General features: G+C 44.1%; 1 protein-coding gene across 4 annotated transcripts in view; it reads left to right on the top strand.

Moving 5' to 3' along the window:
* BCHE (butyrylcholinesterase) overlaps positions 1-22,279 on the top strand; it is a 38,626-nt gene extending 16,347 nt beyond the window's left edge. For 3 of the 4 annotated variants that reach the window (XM_068164263.1, XM_068164264.1, XM_068164265.1), the window contains exons 3-4: positions 11,057-11,223; positions 19,869-22,279. In XM_068164263.1, the coding sequence (XP_068020364.1) occupies positions 11,057-11,223; positions 19,869-19,996 (295 nt within the window). In that variant the 3' untranslated portion in view covers positions 19,997-22,279. The remainder of the gene's footprint in view (positions 1-11,056; positions 11,224-19,868) is intronic. The other variant, XM_068164266.1, reaches the window with a different exon arrangement.
* Positions 22,280-23,289: the final 1,010 nt, after the last annotated feature.

Below are 23,289 nucleotides of genomic sequence, written 5' to 3'. Positions count from 1 at the left end.
TCCTTTGATGGAGCACAAGGCCATTTCCTAGTTTCATACAGCACAAAGTGCCCTCAGTTTTCAGAGAAAGGCTTTGAATGGGCTCAGTAGCCTCCTCCCCTCTTGAGAGCACAGCTTTCATGACTCAGTCAGATGCTGGTGTTTGAGATCTACAACTATCTGAAGGGAGGTTGGAGCCAGGTGGGGGTTGGTCTCTTCTCCCAGGCACCCAGCACCAGAACAAGAGGACACAGTCTCAAGCTGTGCCAGGAGAGGTTTAGGCTGGATATTAGGAAGAAATTCTTCCCAGCAAGAGAGATTTGCCATTGGAATGTGATGCCCAGGGAGGTGGTGGAGTCACCATCCCTGGAGGTGTTTAGGAAGAGCCTGGATGAGGCACTTGGTGCCATGGTTTAGTTGATTAGATGGTGCTGGGTGATAGATTGGAGTGGATAATCTCCAAGGTCTTTTCCAACCTGATTTAATTCTATTCTATTCTATTCTATTCTATTCTATTCTATTCTATTCTATTCTATTCTATTCTATTCTATTCTATTCTATTCTATTCTATTCTATTCTATTCTATTCTATTCTATTCTATTCTATTCATCTCCCTCTTGGTGTGGTTCAAGTAAGACTTGGAGGATGCTGTAATACTGGGGCATAACTTGAGTGTATTTATCAAAGGCAGTTCTGTGTGGCTTCCACTTGTGGATGTCAAACCTACAATGAATTTATAACTGAGAGAAGGAAATATTATCCTCTTTTTTATTCTGAAATACTTGGTGGGGGACACTTCAGCTTCTTATTTACCTTTCCCAACATGAAGTCTCAGTGGTTCTGTTTCAGATGAAGCAATAGCACCTAAACATGCTACTGAAAGCCACCTAAGGGTTTAATTTATAGCACTTCTCAATCTGGCCTCGATTATCTGGTAGTTGAAGTTTGTGAGTTATGCTTTTCCTACCATTCACAGAAGTAAACCAGTGGCAACAGTAGAAAATACCCAGAAAGATGCTACTGTGAAGAAGTCCATCAGGATGCAATGGATCTACGTGATTTTATTTGATGCAGAGCTATGAGGAAGATCCATCCTGAAGAGAAATCAGGATTAGGACAATTACAATTGGAAACAAACCTCAAATATTCTCTCCTAGTGTAGTATCTATTACAAAGACCGTACTGAAAACTTGGTCTTTAGAGATAAGGAAAGCACTGAATCAATTTATCTCGCAATTTCTGAGTGTCTGGGATGGAATTATTAAGGGGAGAGAAAGGAAGAAATGGAAGGAGCAATCATACACATGAACACAGCATCCACTCTTTCTCACGGCCAACCAGGCTGAAAAATTTTCCCAAAGCCCCTGGGAATTTAAAACAGAGCATTAATAGTTGCAGGGCAGGAAGAACATTTTTCTCTGCTTTTACACACACTCCTTAGGCTCATCCCAGGGAGCAATTTTGGTTGAGATACTTTGTAAATTTATGTTTTTCCAGGTCATGAGAAGGACAAGTGGGGTTGTAGAGCACAGGAGACAGTTGCAGTAAAAGGGCAAGTGCTACATCCTTTCCTCTCTGCTCAGTCTTCTTCTTAATTTCTAAGGGAGTTACTTCCTCTTGCAAGGTCTCAGTAGGGTTCAGCACCTTCCATTTCCAATAGCCATCCTCACCCTCCACAAGTCTAAAGACTATGGTTTGGTTTGATTTCATGCTGCAGCCAGGAGCATGAAAAAAAAACCAGCTCTGAAAAATGGTCTTTGAAAGCTAAACCTGACACCCTGAAAAAGGGCAGAAGGATCTTACAGAACTAAAATGGGCAAAGCAGTTCCTCTAGAACAAAGAACTAAGCTACTGTGTTGCCTCTCTCATACCTGTTCGAAAGTGATTTAAATACAAACTGTGAACACTCACCCCAGCACCTGGAGGGCTTTTTTTTTCCTTTTTCTCCCAACCAGCTATGGCTATTTCTCCAGCTGGGACCTGACTCAAAGCTTTTAGGGTCAATCAGTCTGTTGCATTTGTTTGTATCTGGATCAGCCCCTAATGAGTAAGTTGTTTCGCCTCAGAAAGTGCAAGACTGGTCTCCAAATACCATGCAAAATACCACACCTAGTGCAAGGCACATGAAGCAAGAGTAAAGTGCTGGTTTAAAATTATCTCCACATGATTGGCAAAATTTCATCCATTTCCCTGAATTCAACTCTCTTGGCTCCTTGAAGTGACACCATTAGATTGAATATTGTTCGCTAGGTTTAGGGTTTGGGTTTGTCTTGGTTAGTTGTTTCTTCTTTGTCAGTCACTCTTCTTCCCAAGATATCCTCTAGCATCACAGGCTCTTTCCATTTGCAGAGCTTGTTTTTTTTCTCTGTGATGAGACAGCTGAGATCCAGCATGGTTTCAGTCTTACAGTCTCAGTCTTTTCTTTATACACTCTTCAAACTGTGCGGAACATACATGCATTTCAACAGAGGTGCCGAAGGATCTCTGACTGTTAGGGCTTTAGGACTGTAGCATAGATGTGCTGAGAGGACAAGAGACAGGTCTGATTGTCCTCACTCACTGGGACGTTGTTCTTGTCATTTAAATCAGTTTGGATCTTCATTGTTAAGTAGAGCTAACCTTAGAGAAAGATCTGGTTGTGTTTAACTCTGGAAAGGACATTTTAATTCACTTTCAAGTTTCTAGTGCTAGTGACTCTTAGAATGGTGGCACTGCTCTTCCAGACCTTGTATGATATTCACAGCTCATCAAATACTGCAAAGATGGTGGAGTTTGGGGCAGGGCTTCCTGAAATAGCACTGAGCTTTGCTGGAGCATTTTCACAGTGGAGCAGACCTACGTGCAGCAGTGCCAGTATGGGCCAAGGAGGTTAGAAATACACAGGCGGGGTCTGAAGGGCTCATTAGCTCTAGCTTGGCTGATCCAGCTCATCATTACTTCTCATACCAGGGCAGGCTCCAATCCAGGAGCCAGGGATTTGAGGCACTGAACTTCTAGATGCATGGCAAGCATGCCCAAAGAGCTGAGGCAGAACATCCTGGATCTAAATTTCTCAAATACTATATTATTTATGGCTGATACCTTAAGACCTACCATGCCATTACCTTATATATAGCAGGAACTCACAAATAAGTAGCAGGACACGCCCAGGCAAGAATCATTTCACCTTGATGGGTGCTTTACAAGGCTGTTTTGAGCACAACACAATAAGACCAAAAAGGAAGCAGCAGCTTGTTGCTTCATTTCCTGGAACTGGTATCAGTTGCAGTAGTGCATGCCGCAATAATTTATAGTTTAAGACATTTAAACACACAAGTGCTGTCACCAGGCTGGAATCTGGAAGGAATATCCTGAGCTTTATTTAGCCTGTGAAGGTGTAAGAAAGCCCAGATGCAAGGGTCCTTCTCCAGTTTCTGCCAGTCACAAGCATGCCAGCTGGATCCTACAGATTTCGTCAAGGATCAGCAGAAGAAATAATATTTACCTATGACAGAACTTGCAAAGCAGTTTCCCTGTACTGTGGCTCAGGGGGACTTTACCCTGACTGGGTGACAAACTCGTGTGCCCTCCGTGAGGGAGAACTGAGCACCACAGAACTGAACGAACTTTCCCTGAACGGCTCCTTAAGAAAAGTAATTGGAAAGGTCCAAATCTACAACCTCTGCTTCAAGGATTTGTTGTACATTGTTTGTACGTTGCACTACAGTGGGAATAGGAGTAAGGCTCAAACACTGCAGAACCAGGACCAATGACTGTTGCATCACAGTGAGAAAGGTTTAATTAATGCAGACTTTCAGAAATTGGTTGAATTTTAGTACCAGAATCACATTCTAAATGTTTCCAAAGATGGAATTGGTTTATTTTTAATTACACAGTTCTTCAAAATGCCACAGGAGCATAGGCCTGATTCCTCAAGAAGACTGAGGTCAGGAGATAAGAAGGAAGTGCATGAAATGGCTAATTGTGGCTGCTTCCCAATCAGCCAATATCACACAGGCTGACAATACCCCTGCCTGTGTTGTCCCTTCCAGCATGGCGGTTTTTATAGCTTGGTTATCGTAAATGGCACCACTCACCCTTTTCAGCTGATAAACTACATAGCTTCTCTCTTTCCTACTAGGCTAAGAGGACATCAAGAGAGCATTTCACAATCAAACATGAGGTGTGGCAGAGCATTTGTACAGAGGGTCCATCAGACCAATAGAGAGTATGGTCAGTGACTAGCTGATAATAAGGGATGCTCTCGAGAGCTGCCTCAATGAAATAAAAACTGGCAAAGTCTTGTTATGCAGCGTGGTGTATAAAGATCACCAGCTGGTAGCAGCAGTGGTGTCAAAAGCAATGCCAGAATTTGTGCAGTGATAGCACAGCAGCTTCTCAGCTTGTCCATTTGGGGCTGATAGTTCCCCTGGTCTTGCTATTCCAATGAGCCAAATCACAGCTTCTGGACAATGGACAGCAAAGTGCCCTCGTCACCTTCTCCTGCAGTGTCGAATAACAAAAGCCTCAAAGTGTGCAATTCAAAGGAAAATATTTTGCTGTAAAGATTTCAGGGACTCCATGAAGCCCATTTCATTAGTGTTAGACAATTGGCTGGCCTGTTAAAATATTGTGGATGACTGAATTTTGGGAACCTAACAATACATTAATCGTACTGAATCAGACAGAGGTGGACTCAGTTGATGTTGATACCACATCGGAGCAAACCACTTACTCATGCAGTGAGAGCCTTCCAGACCTACACAGGCCTCAGTCTCTGAACAGAAAGCTTATGCAGCAGCTGATGTTTGTACAGCTAATGGAGTGTTACTGACATTTCTTCATCCTTTCTCTTGCTAACCTTTCTAAGAAAGGTTTCCAGAACAGATTAATTTCCTTTGTTCCAACTGCTAGGACTGCTCCTCAGACTAAGGACTTTGAATCTTCAACCTCACAGCCCTCTCCAGTGTCTCCTTAACAGTGAGGCATCCAAACCCAATAATCTGGTATGAGGAATCCATCATTAAGCCAAGTTGTTTGAGGGTTTGAGAAGATTCAGCCAGTACTGAACAGTAAACTCTGCTCTTCTTTTTAGTATCACTGGGCTGGGAAGCATCTCTCACGCTCCCAGTCACAGCACCTGAGCCAAGCCTGCTGCACGCACCCACTGGCCCTACTCCATCATCCCCATGGGATCACACCACAGCCTAAACCTGCTGTTAACCTGGCAGTCGTTGTGCTGCAACCAGAAAATGAACCCAGGTACAAATATCACACATCATGGCCTTTAGAAATGAGGTGAGACATCTGGAGACGTTCACCTGATTGACACTGCCCATGCTTCCCTCCACAGGGCTGAGGCACCACAGGCCTGCCTGGTGCTCCTTGACAGCTCTCCAGCTAATGAGGAGTATCTTTATGCCCAAGTGGAAAAGAGGGGAAATAATAAAATATGTTCTTCCAGGTTGGAAAGGAAAAGCCCTCAATGCATCCACTTGGGTTAGATGAATAAAGGAATTTGGGGTGGGTGTGTGGTTTAGTGCCAGCACGATTGAGTAATGGATGTGCTCTACATGACACAGCAACTAATAAAGCAATTGCAAAACTGGGATACATTGTTAGGATACAAATCATAGGATTGGGTCAGGTGGAGAAGACCTCTGGGACCATCGAGTCTAACCATTATCTAACTCTAATCTTTTGGCTTTTTCTTGCCATGGTGCTGGCAGTCTTCACACAGCTGCTCTGAAGCCACCCTCGGGACAACTGCATGAGCTTCAGCAGCTCCTGTGGAGCTATGCAGACATGTCCCTCACTCCCCAGGCTGGAACAGTTACAGAATGTGTCTTATTTGATACCAACCTGACCACTTCTTAAAGGCTTTGTCCAAAATGCGCTGGAGCTGGGGTTCTGTTGCTGTAGCACTCACTCTCAGGCCATTCCCCCTCCCCATTACCTCGTGCCCATGCTAACACACTGCAAAACTCCATCCCATGAAAACCAGCTGATTGCCTGCCAGCTACGAGGAAGCATGATGGCTAATAAAAATGATTCACATTCACTCCCTCCTCCCTTTAAAGCAGCTGGTTAAAAGGAAAAGGGGCCCAAATTGAAAATGAGCATCAGCAGTTACAGCCTGGGTGAAGCCAATAAAGCCACAGCCAGGAGGAGCAGGTCTCTGTTTAATTTCAGCTCTTGCTGCACCAGGCATTGGCATAACTTTTCATTAATCTCAGTGGGCAGCCCGTGGAGTTAACGAGACCCATGCCAGCAGAATGTCAGCTGGGTGACAACCTGCAGAAGGCAGGGAGGAAGAACTTGCCTTAGGAAGTGTCTGTGCCTGGTGGGGGTGATGAGAGCAGGAAGGAGGCAGGCTGTGTGTGCAGAGGCCACCTTCCCGCTGCTCCACACGAAGGGGAAAGATGGGAAATTCCCCACAGGGTGATCTGTGGTCAGATGAGCTGGCTGAACTCTTCTGTGTGTGGGTCAAAGAGAAGCCAGAAGCAACCCAAGAGACAATTAAGAGCAATAATCCTGCTCAGGTGAAATTAGTGTATGCTTCTCTCAGGGAGAAGCTTCAGCCAGGCAGAGCAAATATTTGTCTGTCTGGAGGAAAAGGCTACCAGGGACTGAAGGGAAAGTTGCATTCCAGCCTGTGAATCTCTTCATGAGCTTGGGCTGGTATAATTTATCTGTGTCTGACAGCTGAAATGATGTGGGGTTTGTTTTTCTCTTCCTCTAGAGAAACACCACAACATGTTAACCTGATCCATTTACAAATAGAGCAGCTGAATAGGAACAGAGTGAAAGCTTGGGACAATCTAAGCTGGCATGTGGTACAGTTAGTGTTTACAACACTCATTAGGAAGGTAAATGATGCTTAAAACTGTTTTCAGGAGACCTATCAGAGAAAATTTCTCTTTGTGGACTATATCAAAATATAACTTAACATTACAAAAGAGCCTCTCTGTTAAATGGTGACACCACAGCAGTCAAAACTACTCAGAGCTCAATCAGGAAGGCAAAATGAGTATTTTACAGACACTTTATATCGTGAAAGTTTACCAAAAAGCCAAGTGATATATATTTTTTTCTGTGTATGATGGATCATCTGCAGAACAGTGCCATCCAACTGCCTCCCAGGAGCTGAAGGGATTCTACAGGGAGGCTGCAGAGGGACTTTTTACAGAAGAGTGTCCACCCATAGGACAAGGGGAAATGGATTTAAATTGAAGCAGAATAATTGAGATTGGATTTTAGGAAGTAGTTCTTCACTACAAGGGTACCAGGACTCTGGAATGCATTGTCCAGAGGGGTTATGGATGTCCCCTCCCTGGAGATGTTCAAGGCCAGGCTGGATATGGTCTTGAGTAACCTGGGCTAGTTGAGAGGTGTCCTGCCCATGGGAGGGCGTTGGTTAGGTGATCTCCAAGGTCTCTTCCAGCCCAAGCCATTCCATGAGTCTATGTTCTGTGAAGAAAAAAACAACCAAACAAAAAGAAACAACAAAAAATCACCACCAAACAACAAAAAAGCTCAAATAATGAAACAAATTCTGTTTAACACCGAAGTAGTTTGGCAGGGGGAGTGAAGGGTGAGTTAGAGTGGTGTTCTGTGCATGTTTGTTGTTGTCTTTCTCCTTTCTCTCTTGCATTTCTCCTTTGGGAGCAATTCAAATAACTATTTCTTAACTGACATTGGCCCTGCTCCTGCAGACATCAGAAATTACTTAGAGAATGAGCCAGCTTCTTACTCAAAAGTGAAGCAGCTCACATTTTCTCCAAAGAAAATGAAGGTCTCCCCTGAGCAGAACCTATACATCTGGATAGAGCTGTATAAAAAGTGATCAGGGTTTGACAAGGCAGATGCAGAACATAGAGGACGATCCTGAACAAGCATGGCCCAAGCTCTTTCGAGGCTATTTTCAGGCCTCATTGACAACACTCAGGTGGGAAAAACTGGAGTGGACTGAAGAAGAGATGCTTGAGTAGTATGAGGAGATGAAAGAGCAGAGATAGAGCCTCATTGACAGCACTCAGGTGGGTAAAACTGGAATGGACTGGAGAAGAGATGCTTGAGTAGTACGAGGAGATGAAAGAGCAGAGATGGGATGCAGGTTTCCATGGAAATTTTGAACTTTGTTTCTGCAGAAGCAAGTTCCTGTAAGCTGTCATGCAAACACAGATGGACAGAGACAAGGCTGTGCAGTGAATTGGATTCCTTTCTGCTCAGGAAAGCTTCTCACTTTCCATTTTCTACATTAAACTCAGTTTAGTGCAGAGAACAGAGAAATTGACAGCTGCTTCTGTGCGCTGCAATTCTCAGCATGAAGTTATTAGCAAGAAGGAATGAACAGTAATTATGATACAACAACAAAGCTCTGTTCATAACTTCTTCTTATCAGTTACAAATTATGCTCCTGTGGCCTGTGTTTTGCTGTAACTGGGAGCTTCTTTTTAAAGGCAGTGATTCAGTGGTGGAGCTGGGGAGGACGTTGCTGGGCACTCCCTTGGACAGAAGCTTCCTAGAAATGCAGGGAGAATGCCGTAATCAACAGGTCCATGTATTTCATGTGTTCATCTGACAGTTCTTTCAGTTATTTCCAGTAAAAGACATCTGTAGCCACTGTGTACCCCCCCGTCCCCCAGCTGTAAACTCTGATGTGGAATGTCATGATTTATTGCAGAGAGAGGAGCTGTTAAACGGGTACTGACAGCACCATTAGCGTGCTGATCTCTGCCTGTAGTGCAAGTCACCTCTGCTTAAGTCATCGGCCCCATGAGCCACAAATAAATAGGCAGTTAAAAAGGGTGCCACAGGTTAATCAGAGCTGAATTAGTAAAGAGATATGGGTAAAGAAGTAAGCAGTTCAGGAAATTACATGCCCAATCCCCAACATCCTTTCTGCAAAGAGCTGATGCCAGAGGCTCCAGAACACTAAAGGTGGCCCAAAACCTGATTCTGAGGAATGAACTGAGAGCTGTGATCTTATGTCAGCAGTGGAGACTCATGCTTTGACTGCTCTCACCCACACCTGGTACCCTCTTCCCACTCTCGGCAAGCATAACTCAAGTGGGCTCCACACATCCCAGACTCCTCTCTGACCACTGCCTTTGGGTGAAAAGTAAAGCAGCAATAACCAAATGAACACAGCTGATGGTGCTCTGTATTTATTCCCCAAGAACCAGCAAATGCTGCTGTTCTGCTCTAAGCTCCAGATTTTCTTTAGATCATCTTCTTGAACAGAAAAACGAGTCCCTTCTACTTGCACTTGCAATAAGAAGTTTAATTCTTAAGGTTTAATCAGAGTTCACAAGAATTTATACCATAAGCAGTCACAAATCACCTCATTTTTCTGAGAATCACACCCAGTCTCATTTGTTCCCTAATGCCAGCCTCCCAGTTTTGTTCTTTTTCTAGGTAAGTAAACCTTTTGGGTTTTCCCCTCTAGCTGTACAGATACCAGTTGCTGATTTTGGAGGTGAAACCCCAGCTGCCTATCCCTAGAAGCAGATGAATTGTGTTGTATTTTAAATATTTATCACAGCTATTTTAATACTAACAGCTGTGATCCTTTAGTGTGCAGAGCTTGTTTTACAAAGAACCAAACACTCTGTTCCTCTTCCTGCTTTCCAAAAGGTTTGAGATTCTTCCTTCTTGGCACCCTGCTCACAGGGCTCAACATACTTCCAGTAGGAATGGTTCCTTCTCAGTGAGGAATAATTCTATTCTCTCCCAGTACAGAATCACAGAGAACATCTGGCTGGAAGAGACCTCCAAGCTCACCCAGTCCAACCCTTGACCCAGCACAGCAGGGTCATCACCAAACCATGGCCCTAAGCACCAGCTCCACACTGTTTGAACACCCCCAGGGATGGGGACTGCAGCACTGCCCTGGGCAGAACATTCCAATGACTGAGAGCCCCCTCTGGGAAGAAATATTTCCTAGCATCCAGCCTGAACCTGCCCTGCTGCATCTTGGAGCCATTTGCTCTTGCCACCAAGGAGAAGAGGCTCTCATTGGCATCTAGCTGTTACTTGTATCTTTGCCTACATTTTTATCTTAGCACTTTAGGCCAACCCACTCATCTGCCTGAAAGGGTCAGCGACACCCAAACTAAACCATACACCACTCAAACCTACCTGACTGGTGGCTTGGTTTGCTCTGCAGTTATCCATAGTGACTTACAGCTTTTGTGCAAATCTCCAGGTTCTAGGAGTGTAGTTAGTGTGTGATTGTTTATACATAGAATGGCTTAGGCTGGAAGAGACCTTAGAGATCATCTAATCCAACCCCTTGCCATGGGCAGGGATGCCTCTCAACTAGCCCAGGTTACTGAAGGCCTCATCCAGCCTGGCCTTGAATGTCTCCAAGGAGGGACATCCACAACCTCTCCAGACAATCCATTCCAGAGTCTTCTCACCCTTGTAGTGAAGAATTTCTTCCTAAGATCCAATCTAAACCTATTCTGCTTCAATTTAAATCTATTTCCCCTTGTCCTATGGGTGGACACTCTTGAATAAAAAGTCCCTCTGTAGCCTGCCTGTAGGATCCCTTGAGATATTTAAAGGCAGTTTTAAGGTCCCCCTGAAGTCTTCTCATCTGCAGGATGAATAACCCCAGCTCCCTTAGCCTTTACCTCACAGCAGAGGTGTTCCAGCCCCTGGATCATCTTTTTGGCTCTCCATTGCACTTGCTATTAACCCTGATTACCCCAAAAGAGGAACATAAATATTTGCCTTTTCACTTTGAGTTCAATCAAGTTTATCTCCTTCCCCTCCAACCTGTTGCTAATGAAAGGGTGCTGCAGCAATTCCAAACTAACACACAAGTGGCTCAGTTGGTAGTGCATCAGACCCTTAATGGGAAGGTTGTGAGTTCAAAGCCTGCAGTGGGCAGTAGTGTCCTCCCTACTCTAGTCATGAGGTCTGGGTGACAGGTTGGACTTGATGATCTTTGAGGTCCCTTCCAACCTTAGGAATACTGAATACTTCAGCTGAAAAATTACTGTTACACAAAAAAAAAACCCAAACAAGCTTCATTGAGGTGCTGAGGTAAATGTCTCATTCCTAATGCAATGTTTGTTCTGTGGTTTAGAGCTCCAAACGGGACCCTGATTAAAGGAGGACGCTGGCCAGCCTTCAACAGCAGCCAGCAGCAGTACCTGACCCTCAACACCAGCGCTCCAGAGCTGCTGACAAAGTTACGTGCTCAGTACTGTCGCTTCTGGGATATTTTTTTCCCCAAAATCCTGGAATTGACAGGTAAAAAATACTTTTGGATTTGGTTTTGTAGAACTTTCATACAAGGATCATTTGCTTGGTATTCAAGGGATACTGAGTTTAAATCTTTACAGTCCTGTTTATAAGTGAATTTCCATTACACGTTCAGATCTTGGGTAGAATTGTCCATGCTGTGTCGCGTGTCATGGACTCTCCACCCTGTTGTGTGCTGGGACAAAAGATTTGGGACAGGCTAAGGGCCAGCATTTCAGTGGTGTGGACCTTCTCTGTCCTCAAGTACAGATGCATACCCAACATGACATGAAGAGCGCTGCAAATCTCTGGTCTCAAGCTATGCCCTGTGAGGGGCTTGGCTTTGGGCTCCTGAGACATTGCTAAAGGGGGACCTTGCCTTGGGGGTTCTGGAGGCTTTAGACATTCTGTATAACCTTCATGCACCTGAGGCATGTTGTGAGGTGTTACATTGGGATTAATTTATCTATTATTTATGGGATTATATTATTATGCAACTAATCCACAGAGGATATTAAGTGCATGACTGCTGCCAGGAGTGGATTCTATTCTGCCTCTCACACCAGAGCGCCCTGTGTTTTATTTCAAGAGCCTTAATCATTGATGACAACCCAGAGACTTCAGGATTTGCCTATGCAAAACAGAACTGATTTGTGCCTAACCATGTACACTTCAAGTTTATGAGATTTCACTACTTAGAAAAGTATAATGGGCTGCTTGAAACTTTAAGCTCAGACGAACACAAAAGGCTCCGATTTTGTTCAGAAGCCGAATGAAGCTGGGTTTGCAGAGCCCAGCAAACACACCAACCCTCTGTCCTTCTGGGCTTTGAAAGGGATTGCTTTCATAAAATGATTTTGCAGCCTGACTGGAGGGGAGGGGGAAGTCTCACTTCAAAAACAAGAGACACTTTTAAAGCTGTTAATTAGTCATTTACAAGCTTTCTGCGAGATTCAATTTGACTGTTAGTGTTAAAAACTGTAAACTTTGACGGCACACAGATGATTCTCTCTGAAGTAATTTATTCCCTCCTCATTTGAGCCTATAACTGTATTATGGCTCCACGTTTATCCCCCCTCAAAAGCTGTTTTTCAATTAAATCAAGAGAAGTAAAAACAGTAGGTAAAATGAATAATTTATAAAGCACACTCTGCTATTTTAAAATCACTGTATACCAAATTGCTGATGGATTTTAGGGAGATGTCTCAAACTCTGACAAGCCCTTTGTGCTGAGCCAGGAGGACTGAACTGATTTACATATTTCTTTAACCTGGCTGTGAACCCCTGTTGAGTAATATGCATCTTACAAATGGATTGTGCATAGCCAACCGCTCTGTGGAGGAGCAGGAGAGAGCACATCACCAGACATAGTTCAGCACATCTTGGCAGGACAGCAGAGTCACTTTGCATGGTCCTGCAGTGTGAGGGATGACAAAGCAGCACTCCACATCTGCCAACAGACATAAATACATCACTCTGCCATTTTCAGTAATTTACAACAGGAATTTACATAATTTAATTAAGATAAATTCTTGAGCAAGAAGGAAAGAATGGATCCTGGATCCTGAAATGATACAGGAATATTGTCAAGCGATATTGCTGTATCTCTCAGTCCTGGAACTATCATAACAGAAATCCTGTGGGGCTATGTTTATGTTGCCTGTACAACCTGACAAAGAAACCTTTAGGATTCTGCTTACCAGCACAATACAGCAGTTTATATTGTGGCAGTTCTCTCACTGTAATCTTGGTTTGCATTTCTGTCTCCTTTTATGCCCAAAGGACATCACGTGCCATAAACACACACAATGCCTCCTCTTCTGAGGGTCTATCTTTTCTATTATGTCTTCCACTGAAATATTCACATAAGGAGAAAGTTGCTTTAATATGATGTGCTGCAAGATGACAGAGAACAAGGAGGAAGGGAAATTAATATTATTGTTGTTGTGAGTTATGGTTCAAGTAGGGTTTGAATAGAGGGAATGGAATTACAGCAGGCAGAAGCTGCAGAGGACAATCAAACCGGTTTAACTTATCTTGAAGAAATTGCAAGAGGATTTCTCACTGTCCCAAGTGGTCAGAACTTGTTATGGATATGCTTGGTAATGAACCACTCATTTAGTTACTGATCCGCTGCTAGCACAAGCCTTGCTACCCCCTTGGGATCTTCCCCGCATGCAGTGGCCAGCTCCAAATGTGCTCAGCCTCTGAGCAAGCCTGTTGCCATCACAGGCTGGGTAAAATGGGTTCCTTGAGGCAGTTCAATATGAGAGAGGAAAATATTTACTCCCTGCCATCTGCATGGTTATTTTCCTCAAGCAGCCTCATCAAATATATCAGGGGGGGGGAAAAGTCACAATTATGGGTTGAGAAAAAAAATAGTAAAAACTAAGCCTCATGCAGTAAGATGACAGCAACAGCCACACATAAACCCTGGCTTTCAGACCTCCAGAGGACTTGGCATGACTTGTGAAGACTTCTGAATGCCTTCTCCTTCAATTCCAATACACAAACTGTAGAAGTACCATGGAGAACACAAGTCAGACACTGTCCTTGTGGCCAGCCTGATGATCACTAGGCAGGGCAGCTGGAACTCGATTTGCCTTCTGTGGGCTCCCGCTTCCAAGTCAGGAAGATTCCTGGTGAGATTTCAACCCCACTGCAAGGGTATTGAGCATCCCCCCTGTTCCCACTCACCCTGAGATGAGCTGGGAGCATTCATCATTTAATGTTTCATTTAAGGGCACGAGCAGTGGGACCCCCACCAGAACCTTTCCTGATGGCTGCTTCTGAAAGAAATGCACCGGAGGGGCAGTAAGCAGCAAGTGACTCTTCAGTGGCTTTTAGAGCAATCACTCCTTAATTATAAATGCATCTATGTTAGACTCTCCCTCCTTAACACAATCTTTAAGGCATCTCGAGCCCTAACTATTTATAAATGCCCATTTCCTCTTGATTATAGAAAGCTGCAGGCATCCAAGCTTTCCATTTATTGCTCCATTACTGATTTTTGAGTGCCTAATACAGAGTTTTCTGGTTTATTTGATATTACTGCATCATATATCATCTACAGAGAAATCAAAGGAGCTGATATAAATACATGAGGTATTGAAACAACCCTGAAATGATTTTGAATGTGGAGACAAAGAAAAGTTCAGCCTCTTGACCACCAAAATAATTATTTGCTATTGTTATCTGGATTCAGGAGAGCAAAATCCTCAGGGAAGCAAAAATACTACAAATGTGACTCATCAGAAAACCCCCACCAGAATTAGTTTTAATATCCACAGAGCTGGATGCTGCACCAGATGCATGCAGAAGAGTCAGACATAACCTCACCAATGCCATTGCACCTACCAAAATAAGACTCTGCGCTGCACCTATAGGCTATGGGCTTTAATCTGAGATCTTTCCTGCTCCAGCACCTCGCATCACAGGAAAGGGAACCACCCTGGCAGTATTTCATCTCCCCAAGAGCTCTCTTCACTTTGGGAAGAAGAAATAAAATTCAAACAAACAAACAAAATTATAAACCTTGTATTCCTTAAAAATTCATCTGCAACCAAATCTCCTGTAGTGGTTAAAAGAGCATAGATATTCAGAGCGTGTGCCTGAAGAGCAGGGAATAGAGATACTGAAGGGTAGATACTATTTGTTTTCTCTTCTCTGAACATTAATGTACGAACTATCATCCTGAAAACTTACAGCACAGATTCATTTGTAGCATTTATCATTCTAATGAATCAAGAAGCTTGCAGGTACCTGCATTTATGGGCTGCTGAGGATGGAAAAATGCACCCTAACTCACCATCCCTCATTCATTATGCTCTATCTCAACAGCGGCATGGCCTTTGTCCCAAGCTTAATGCTAATGCACAAAAACACAGTCCCAAGTAGCACCCCATAGCACATTGAGCAGTTCAGCACATGAACTTTCTTTAATGCCATTCAAGCAAGGGGTGCATGGCTGTAAGGAGAGAAAAGAAATGCCAGCTGTCTGTGCTGACACTGCCGAAGCGGCCAACAAAAAAATCCCGTTTCTTTTTGTGGTCTGCTCAACCAGGACGGTCCTGAGCACTGAGGTGTGAGTCATTCCTGCGGAAATCTCCCTCCTCAGACATTCATCTGGGCTTTGCATTAGGCTAATTGATAGCACTCTAAAGTTTGGGATTGAGTCTGGGCTCTTCTTGCCTTCAGTGCTGGTTTGAGCTTTACTCAGAGTCCAAGAGCCCAAATGGAAACAGACTTCGATTCCTTCCTGTTACAAGAAGGGGCCGCTATACGATCAATGTGATCAGCGAAAATCCAACTTTATTGAGCATCAGACATATCTTATATACAGTTTACTATAATTATGCCCACTTGGCAACATACTATTGGTTTCTCTCTAAAAGGTTACATCATTGTTTTCACAACTCTGTGGAATTCTTCTATTCGGTCTAATTGCTCTTTTTCCCAGATCTCGCCTCCTCCTTATCTTGCTTGCCTCCCATCTCAGGGGCAGCTGGACTTCAGCATACCAAGCAATCAGAACTTTCTCACATCTCCTACTCCACCACTATATTATCAACAGAGAATTCTTCAAGGCCTGAATTGCATGGGTGTTCCTGGGACCCATGTCCCCTCTTGCTCAAAACAAACCCCAACACCTTCCCCTCTCCCTTTCCTGATAAGGTAAAGCAAACTAGGCAGGAGAAAGGAGAGGTAAGATCATGAGATAAGAAGGTCTGGAATCAGTTTGGAAGTATAAAGGTAATTTTTTTAACAAAAAAAAAAAGCCCCAAGCATATAGCAGTAACAGGGAAGGTTACAAAGGTATAGGATGAAGGGTAAACAGGCACATATACAAAACCAGGCCCAGCTGGCATTGGATTCCCGTGGTGCCAGTGGATTCAGTTCTTCAGAAAGTGTGGATACAGGAAGCAGCAGTAGCAGAGGTCTGTCAAGCAGTAGCAGAGGTCTGATGATGTGAATGGGAAAGGGAAGAAAGATGTCCACCGTTTTTATAGGCTTGCTGACAGAGAGGGGGAGTGAACTGTTTGACCCAGGGGAGGCCCTCCTCCTGGGAGGGGAAAACCAAGTCTCTCTCTGCCCACTTCTTTTCATCCCCCATCAAGAATGGGTGCAACCCAGCACAACACCTTACTCCCTTTTATTGTGGGGGTGTTCAGCCTGGAGAAGAGAAGACCTCAGAGCTACCTGCCAGGACATGAAGGCATCCTGCAGGAAGGCTGCAGAGAGACTTTTGCTGAGGGGGTCTGGAGCCAGGCCAAGGGGGAATGGTTTGAAGCTGAGGCAGAGCAGGGTTAGAGTGGAGCTGAGGCAGAAGTTGTTGCTTGTGAGGGTGGTGAGAGTGTGGCCCAGGCTGGCCAGGGGGCCTGTGGCTGCCTCCTTGCTGGGGGTGTTTGAGGCCAGGCTGGCCAGGGAGGCTGTGGCTGCCTCCTTGCTGGGGGTGTTTGAGGCCAGGCTGGCTGAGGCCTTGAGCAGCTGAGTGTAGCTGAGAGGTGTCCCTGGGCATGGTGGGGAGCTTGGAGCAGATGAGCTCTGAGCTCCCTTCCAGTGCGAGCTATTCTGTGATTCTGTTCAATGAGAGCATAGAGCAGATTCGGCCCAGTGCATTAAAAGCTGAATGCCACAGCACTGCTGAGTAACCACAGCTCTGAGCTGTGATTCCTAGGTAAGAGAAATTATCTAAGCTTTGCCTTCTTTTTTTTTTTTTTCCCTTCTAGCTGTCAGCTCATCTAAGTCATGGGTGGTTGCTTCAAAGAGATTGATGATGTTGGTGATAATGGGATGCATTGACTTGTGACTTCAATTTGGATCTTATCACTGAAAAAAAGCAAACAAATGGGAAACCAAGTTCTTACTTTAGTGTTTTCCTTCTCCTTTTGTCTTTTAGATTCATACTAGTGGCCACTCTGAGTTTCTTCATGTTGGCTCCCCCCAGTCAACTCAATTTTTCATTGTGATCTTTAAGAAATGCTGAAACACCTCATAATTTACACCCCAGAACAGTGACTTTTAAATGAGGACTTGTGTATGGTACAGGTATTTCAGTTCCCAACGTTTTGGGGCAGACTTCTAACACATCCAAACTTGAATAATTTAAGAAGGAACAGGCTATTTAATTCCTAAAGGGAGGCTTTGCCTGGATAAACAAAACTGGATGCCCCTAACCAAGAAAAGATAAGAAATAGAGCTGAGGCATTTTTCTGCAAATAACACCAGTATTCCCAAACCATTTGACGTGGCTATAGCTGAATTTTCCACCTGAGGCCCTGGCTGCAGCTTTATGTTCAGAAACGTCCCAAGGTGAGTTTCTGAGAGGCAGGATATTGCCTCTTGAAATCTTCCAGTCGTCCATCCACGTTCAGGCACCAACTGGTGTTGTTCCCCCCTGATCCAGGCTGCCATTGGGTGAAGAATGAAGGCAGGAACCCTGTTGCCATATAGCAATGAGATTCCAGAAGTGCAGAGAGCACAGGAGCTCAGAAATCCTCCCAGAAGTCCTTTATTGCTGCGTTGTGGAATCCCCAGCAATACAGAGTCTCAGAGTCTCACTAACAGCAGAAGTCCTGGAAGCCCTTAAGAGACAAAGCAGCCAACAGAAGTCCTGAGCATATCCCTTGCAGCTTCCCTACACAGAAGCCCCAGCCAGAAGTAGTGAACTTACAGAAGCAGCCCTAACCCCCAATCTACCTTATAGCTTGGAGTGGCTGTTTTTACATGGTGTTATCAATCCCCTATCCAGTAAAATCCAACCACATAGATAAGCTAAAATCTTTTCCCAATCAGAGGTGCCAGCATGCCAAGGAGGTGGCTTTTTCAGCCTGTGCCAATCCCAGGGTGCCAAGGTGAGGATGTTGTTCTTGGCACCCATGGAATGTGATTGTTTTGCTCTAGGCAGCTACAGAGTTTGTCGGCTAAGGAATCCTGCACTCTGCAGGTGGCCACACATCTTTCCACCCCACTTCCTAGAGCTTCAATGGGACACCCCCTGAAGCTGAGACACACCACCCCCTCAACACTCAGGGGTTGCTCAGCAGTCAGTGGGGGGTTCATTACGGGATTAATTGGGGTCCTGGTACCCCCTCCCTCCCCTGACACCTTGCTGGAGGGGATGGGAAGTGGGGTGGGAATAAGGCAGGGCCCCATCTCAGAACTGTGGTTCATTTTTGTTAATCCCCCTCCCCCCCTCTCTTTGTTCTTCACAATTTCCCTTTTGGCTACAAGTACAGAACCTCCCCAGGAAAACAAGTATCTTGGTTTTATTTGTGGTCTCACTGAAACCAAGTAATGTAAACCAACCAATGTAAATCTCATTTCAAAGTCTCATTAAGTTGCCATCTGGATTCCCAGACCAAAAAAGGTTTGGAAGTGTTGAACTAAACCACAGATAAGTAACCAAACTGCTGGATGCTTCTCCAGACTAAATCCCCAAATCTGTTTGCTTGCTTTCCAAAATATTTTCTCTACTGATGTGTAAAACACAAAGATATTTCATTTCCACATATCCAGTTAAACTTGCAATACTGGTGGATCATAAAGAAGGGGGAAAGTGTGCATTTATGGAGGGAAAAGCCCTACAGTCTGCTGCAGCAGCAGATCATAAAGTCACAAGAGCATGCAGAAGCCTTGGAACTGTTATCTCCTGAACACAACTACCATGGTTTTTGGAAGAAAGCTATGTCAATATGGAACGCTGAGATAATTATGTCCAAAATGAGTAGAGGCATTCTTAGATCATAAATGGTTTTCCAAGCTGTGTTTTTAAAGCCTACAACTGATCCAAAAGCAGAAGCCCCAGTGTGGGATACAGCCCACGTTCCTCCTCTTACTTTCAATAGTTGTGTGGCTTGGCCCTGCAAGGTCCCTGCACCTCTCCCTTGCTTTAACTCTTGGGACTGGAGCAACTGATGCTTGTCCATAAAATGCTCTGGCAACCTTGTAAATGGATGTCTTTTTATTACTCTTCTCATCCTCACCCTCTGCTCTGGTTAAGTACAGCAAGTTTAACAATAAGTACTGCCTTGGGACACCAGATTATTGGCAAATACTTTATAGGCTGGAATGAAAAGCAAAAGAGAAGATGGTTTTATGTTGACATAGTGCACAGTTTACAGGATCCTTCCCCAGGTTTGTGCTCCTTACACATTAAACTTGTGGATCTATTCCACAGCAGGATGGAATCCTGGCCATCCATTGAAGTCCATTGGGACTAATGGCAATACTGCTGTCGTCGTGAGCAAAGCTGGAGTGTTTAGAAGCGTCTGTCCAAGGGTATGCAGGTCTCACTGTAAAGGATACTTCAAGGAACATTTTGATGGTTCTCTCTCTTTTTTCCCCCCCTCTAGTTAAAAAAGGCTTTAAAATTATTAATTTGATGGACAGAAGTATGATCCAAAATCAGCAAGCCCACACTTAATATATTTATTACCCTGTGGTGTGCCAGAATTGTCTCTTTGCAGTCCTTCCTTGCTGATGTAAAGATAAAGCCTTAATCACTGCATTTTCATTCATTCCAGGTTTAAGAGGCAAAGGCCCCATCTCATGATTTATCTGGAGCAAATGACATTGATAATCAAAATTATTTTCCAATTAGCATATAAAGAGATTCACATTTAGATTAATGTAACCCATTTTGTGTTTTACAGGAAATATTGATGAAGCAGAACGGGAGTGGAAAGCAGGATTCCATCGCTGGAACAATTACATGTCAGACTGGAAAAATCAATTTAATGATTACACCAGCAAGAAAGAGAGATGTGCAGGCTCTAATTAATATGTTTACCCTTTCCAGTATGTCTGTATTACTGCTCATCAGGCAAATCCACAAGTAGCTTTCTAACACATCTAGCATTAAATATGTTATGCAGATTAAAAGAGTTTTATGATCTCGTTTTGATTCCCCAGACCCTTGATTTAGATTTCACCTCATATCTCAATAAACAATATCAGGCACCGCAGTGTTTGAAGCTTCGCCGTGCTAGATAGGACTACAGAGATTAAAGCCTGAAGATTAATGATGTACATATTATTATAAACACTGGCTGCTGCAATTCACACTTCAAAGCAACAATGTAATCTGCTACAGAAAAGTGGATTTCTGGTTAATAGGAATAGCAGTGTTTTACAGGGCTGCCATGCAAAACACAATTGGCTTTGATCTTTAGCTGCGATGCCACCGCACTTAAACCTTGCTTCAGACATCATTGCATTGACATAAACATAAAGAGATAATAACTTTGCTGGACATAGCAAATGGTATTTGCTTGTTAGACCAAAAAGTTTTAAGACTGCCATTAAAACTCCAGATCATTGCTTCTTTATGGCCAAACCTGTGGCACAATCCATTGTAGGAGACTATTCAAACTGGGTATTGAAGGCCTAAATCATTGGCACTCTGTGTGCAAATGCAGTGGTGAAGCAAGCCAGAAGAATTGATGCCTCTGCTTCTGCCGGCCTCATTTTTCAGGAGTAAAGACCTACAGATTCACAAGCTCACAGCTTTCCTGGCTTGGGCACCCAATGTCTTCAGTTGTCTCTGCTATGGAGGTAAGCTCCAGTTATGATTTTTTTTTTTGTCCACCCTTGCCTCCTAGTCAAGAGACAGCTCCATGACTACTGCAGAAGAGCTTTGCTCTGCCTGTCAGCAGGCTCATCAGAAAGCAGCCATGAAAGCCCTGCTCAGCCAGCTCACTCTCAGCAGGGCAGTGGGACCTGGCCACAAAGTCCTTGCTCCTCTTGAGGAAAGCTGGGGAGGACAACACTGCAGAGAGGCATTGTGACCTTGTTGGGAAGGACCCAGCTCTTTGACATGGTCAAGCGATCCCTAGATGCCATGCAAGTAGGCGTCTCCCAGATCTCTCTCTACCTACTTCAGCTGAATCTATTAGAAGCTTCTAAAAAAAGCCCTGGATAATTCTTTGTCCTACTTTGCTTCTGGATGGGGTTGGAAGTTGTATGCCTGAATAACACCTTAATTGGCTGCTTTTTGCTGGCCCAACTGGGAAGAATAAATGCCAAAGTTGTGATAAATATCAGGAGTATGCAAAAGCACCAGCCCAGCTCATGAATTAATTATCCTGCAGCTCTGGAGAAGTGCAACAGCATTGCAGGGCATCCATTTGCTGTTCTAGTGCTTGTGAGCTCTTGCAGAATTCCTCCTCGAATTGAGGAGGCTGAAGAGGTTGAGATAATGAACAGAGAGCATTCTCCTTCTGGTAAGCAGTTTGGCCACAGAGCATCCCTACACTGAAAGGATTTATTTTTGCAAAAGGCCAAATTCTGCAATTTCAGGTTTTTTCTGAGAGAAGACAAGTTATTACTCAGATAAATGATGGAAAAATCACCTTTTAGCACAGCATTTTCCAAGACCACAATCAAAGCAACCTGGCCATTTCTGAGCAGGCTGATTTCAACTTGAAATGATCTGGAATTAAAAAGCCTTCTTTATGCAGCACTTGGTGTTTATAGCACAGGTAATTAGCTCATTACATACATTAGCATAGCTATTGCTAGGAACAGTTGCAGGGAGAGCTGTGTCAGCCTGCAGTGTACTGGGTATTTACTGGCTGTTCTTCATGCCAGTGATGAGCTGCTGGTAAAAACACAGCAGGATGAACCAGTGCAGTTCTGGTCCTCCCTATTTTAAACTTGATGTGCTTCAGAGACATGTTGGGCGTTGTTCTGCCACTGCCAGCCACCAGCACCACCGAAGCACGTTTAAAAGCAGCATCTCTCTCTCTTGAAATCCTCTTCTTGTCTGTATTTCACTGTCTAAACAGCCTAATTGAAGTGTGTGTGGGTAGGTGTGGAGGGGTGTGTGTGGAAATCTGAGCTAAGTAAAATGCACAAATGACCTTTGGGAAGGGCAGGTTGGAAATCAGGCTGGTTGCTGGGAAGGTACCCTTGGTCTGCATGCTCTGTGAGCTAGGCTGGAGAAGGTACATTTGAAGACTTTCCACAGTATGCAAACCATGCTACATTCTTTAGAAGGAATAAGGATGGAGGAGGGAGGAAGGAAGAGAAGAATAAAATAAAGGTTAAACCACATTTTGAAGTTTTACTGATTTCTTGGTAGATTGCTAGAGTTGTAATTTTTTTTTTCCTATGCTGGGAAATAATCTCTCCATTTTTCATTGCTATGAAATCAATATGTATGATGGAGTCATCTATTCATAAGTCACACTTCTGTGAATACAAGAAAGCTTGAAGTACTTGGATGTAAGTGGTAAGATAATGAAGTGTGAAAAAAAAGCCCAGTCCCCATTGTGGGTAGTTTCAAAGTAAAGGTCAGGCAAAGGTAGGCTGGGAATTGTTTGAGGATTCTGTGTCATGGCTTAATGCACATCCAAGAGCTCTCTCACCCAGGCCTCACTGGAGGGGTACTGTTGGCAATGAACGTCTTCTTTTGGCTCAAAAGAAGCCAAGATATCAAGGTTTCTCCATGCAACCCGAGGAAATGTGTTGATTCCTGATATCCAAAGGAGGAATTCTGATTTCGATCCCAGAGCTGTGGGAAGATTATAATAAAATGAAGTGCAGTGCCAAGAAAAATGTTGGCATTCCCCCAGCTGCCATTAGGTTTATAAGCTAGCAGCACACTGATTAAATTACAGACATTTCACAGGTACTTTATGGAGCCAGACAGGGACTGAAGGCAGAAATTTACCAGAAATTAAAAAAAAGTTTCATGACAACCACCAGGTTTTTGCATTTTAAAACGTTTTGTCTGAAGGAATTTGGGTTGGGTAAGTTTCTCATCCGTGCTCCTGCTGGAGTGGCAGGGCACTGAAGGATCTGGGAGGTTCCAGGCACCTGGTCTGCATAGCTGAAAATGCTGGCTTTGAACAGAGGCCCTCAGCTCCCCAAATGTCAGAATGATGACCCAGGGTCTCCAGGCTTTCTCCCAGTTCCAGGTTTTATACTCACAGCCTGGAATTTGGGGATGGCTGCTCAGACCTTGTTCTAAGCCCTGCCATCGCTGTTTACCACACAGTTACAGCCTGTGTGAGGGGTTCCCTGGCTTTTTGGCCCTATTTGTTCACCAGGGGCTTAGGCTGTTTCTAGGGC

This window comes from Melanerpes formicivorus, unplaced genomic scaffold, assembly GCF_026170545.1.
Source record: "Melanerpes formicivorus ecotype bairdi unplaced genomic scaffold, bMelFor1.0.p_v2 SCAF_78, whole genome shotgun sequence".
NCBI classification, from domain to species: domain Eukaryota; kingdom Metazoa; phylum Chordata; class Aves; order Piciformes; family Picidae; genus Melanerpes; species Melanerpes formicivorus.
This window is presented reverse-complemented; position numbering and strand designations above follow the sequence as displayed.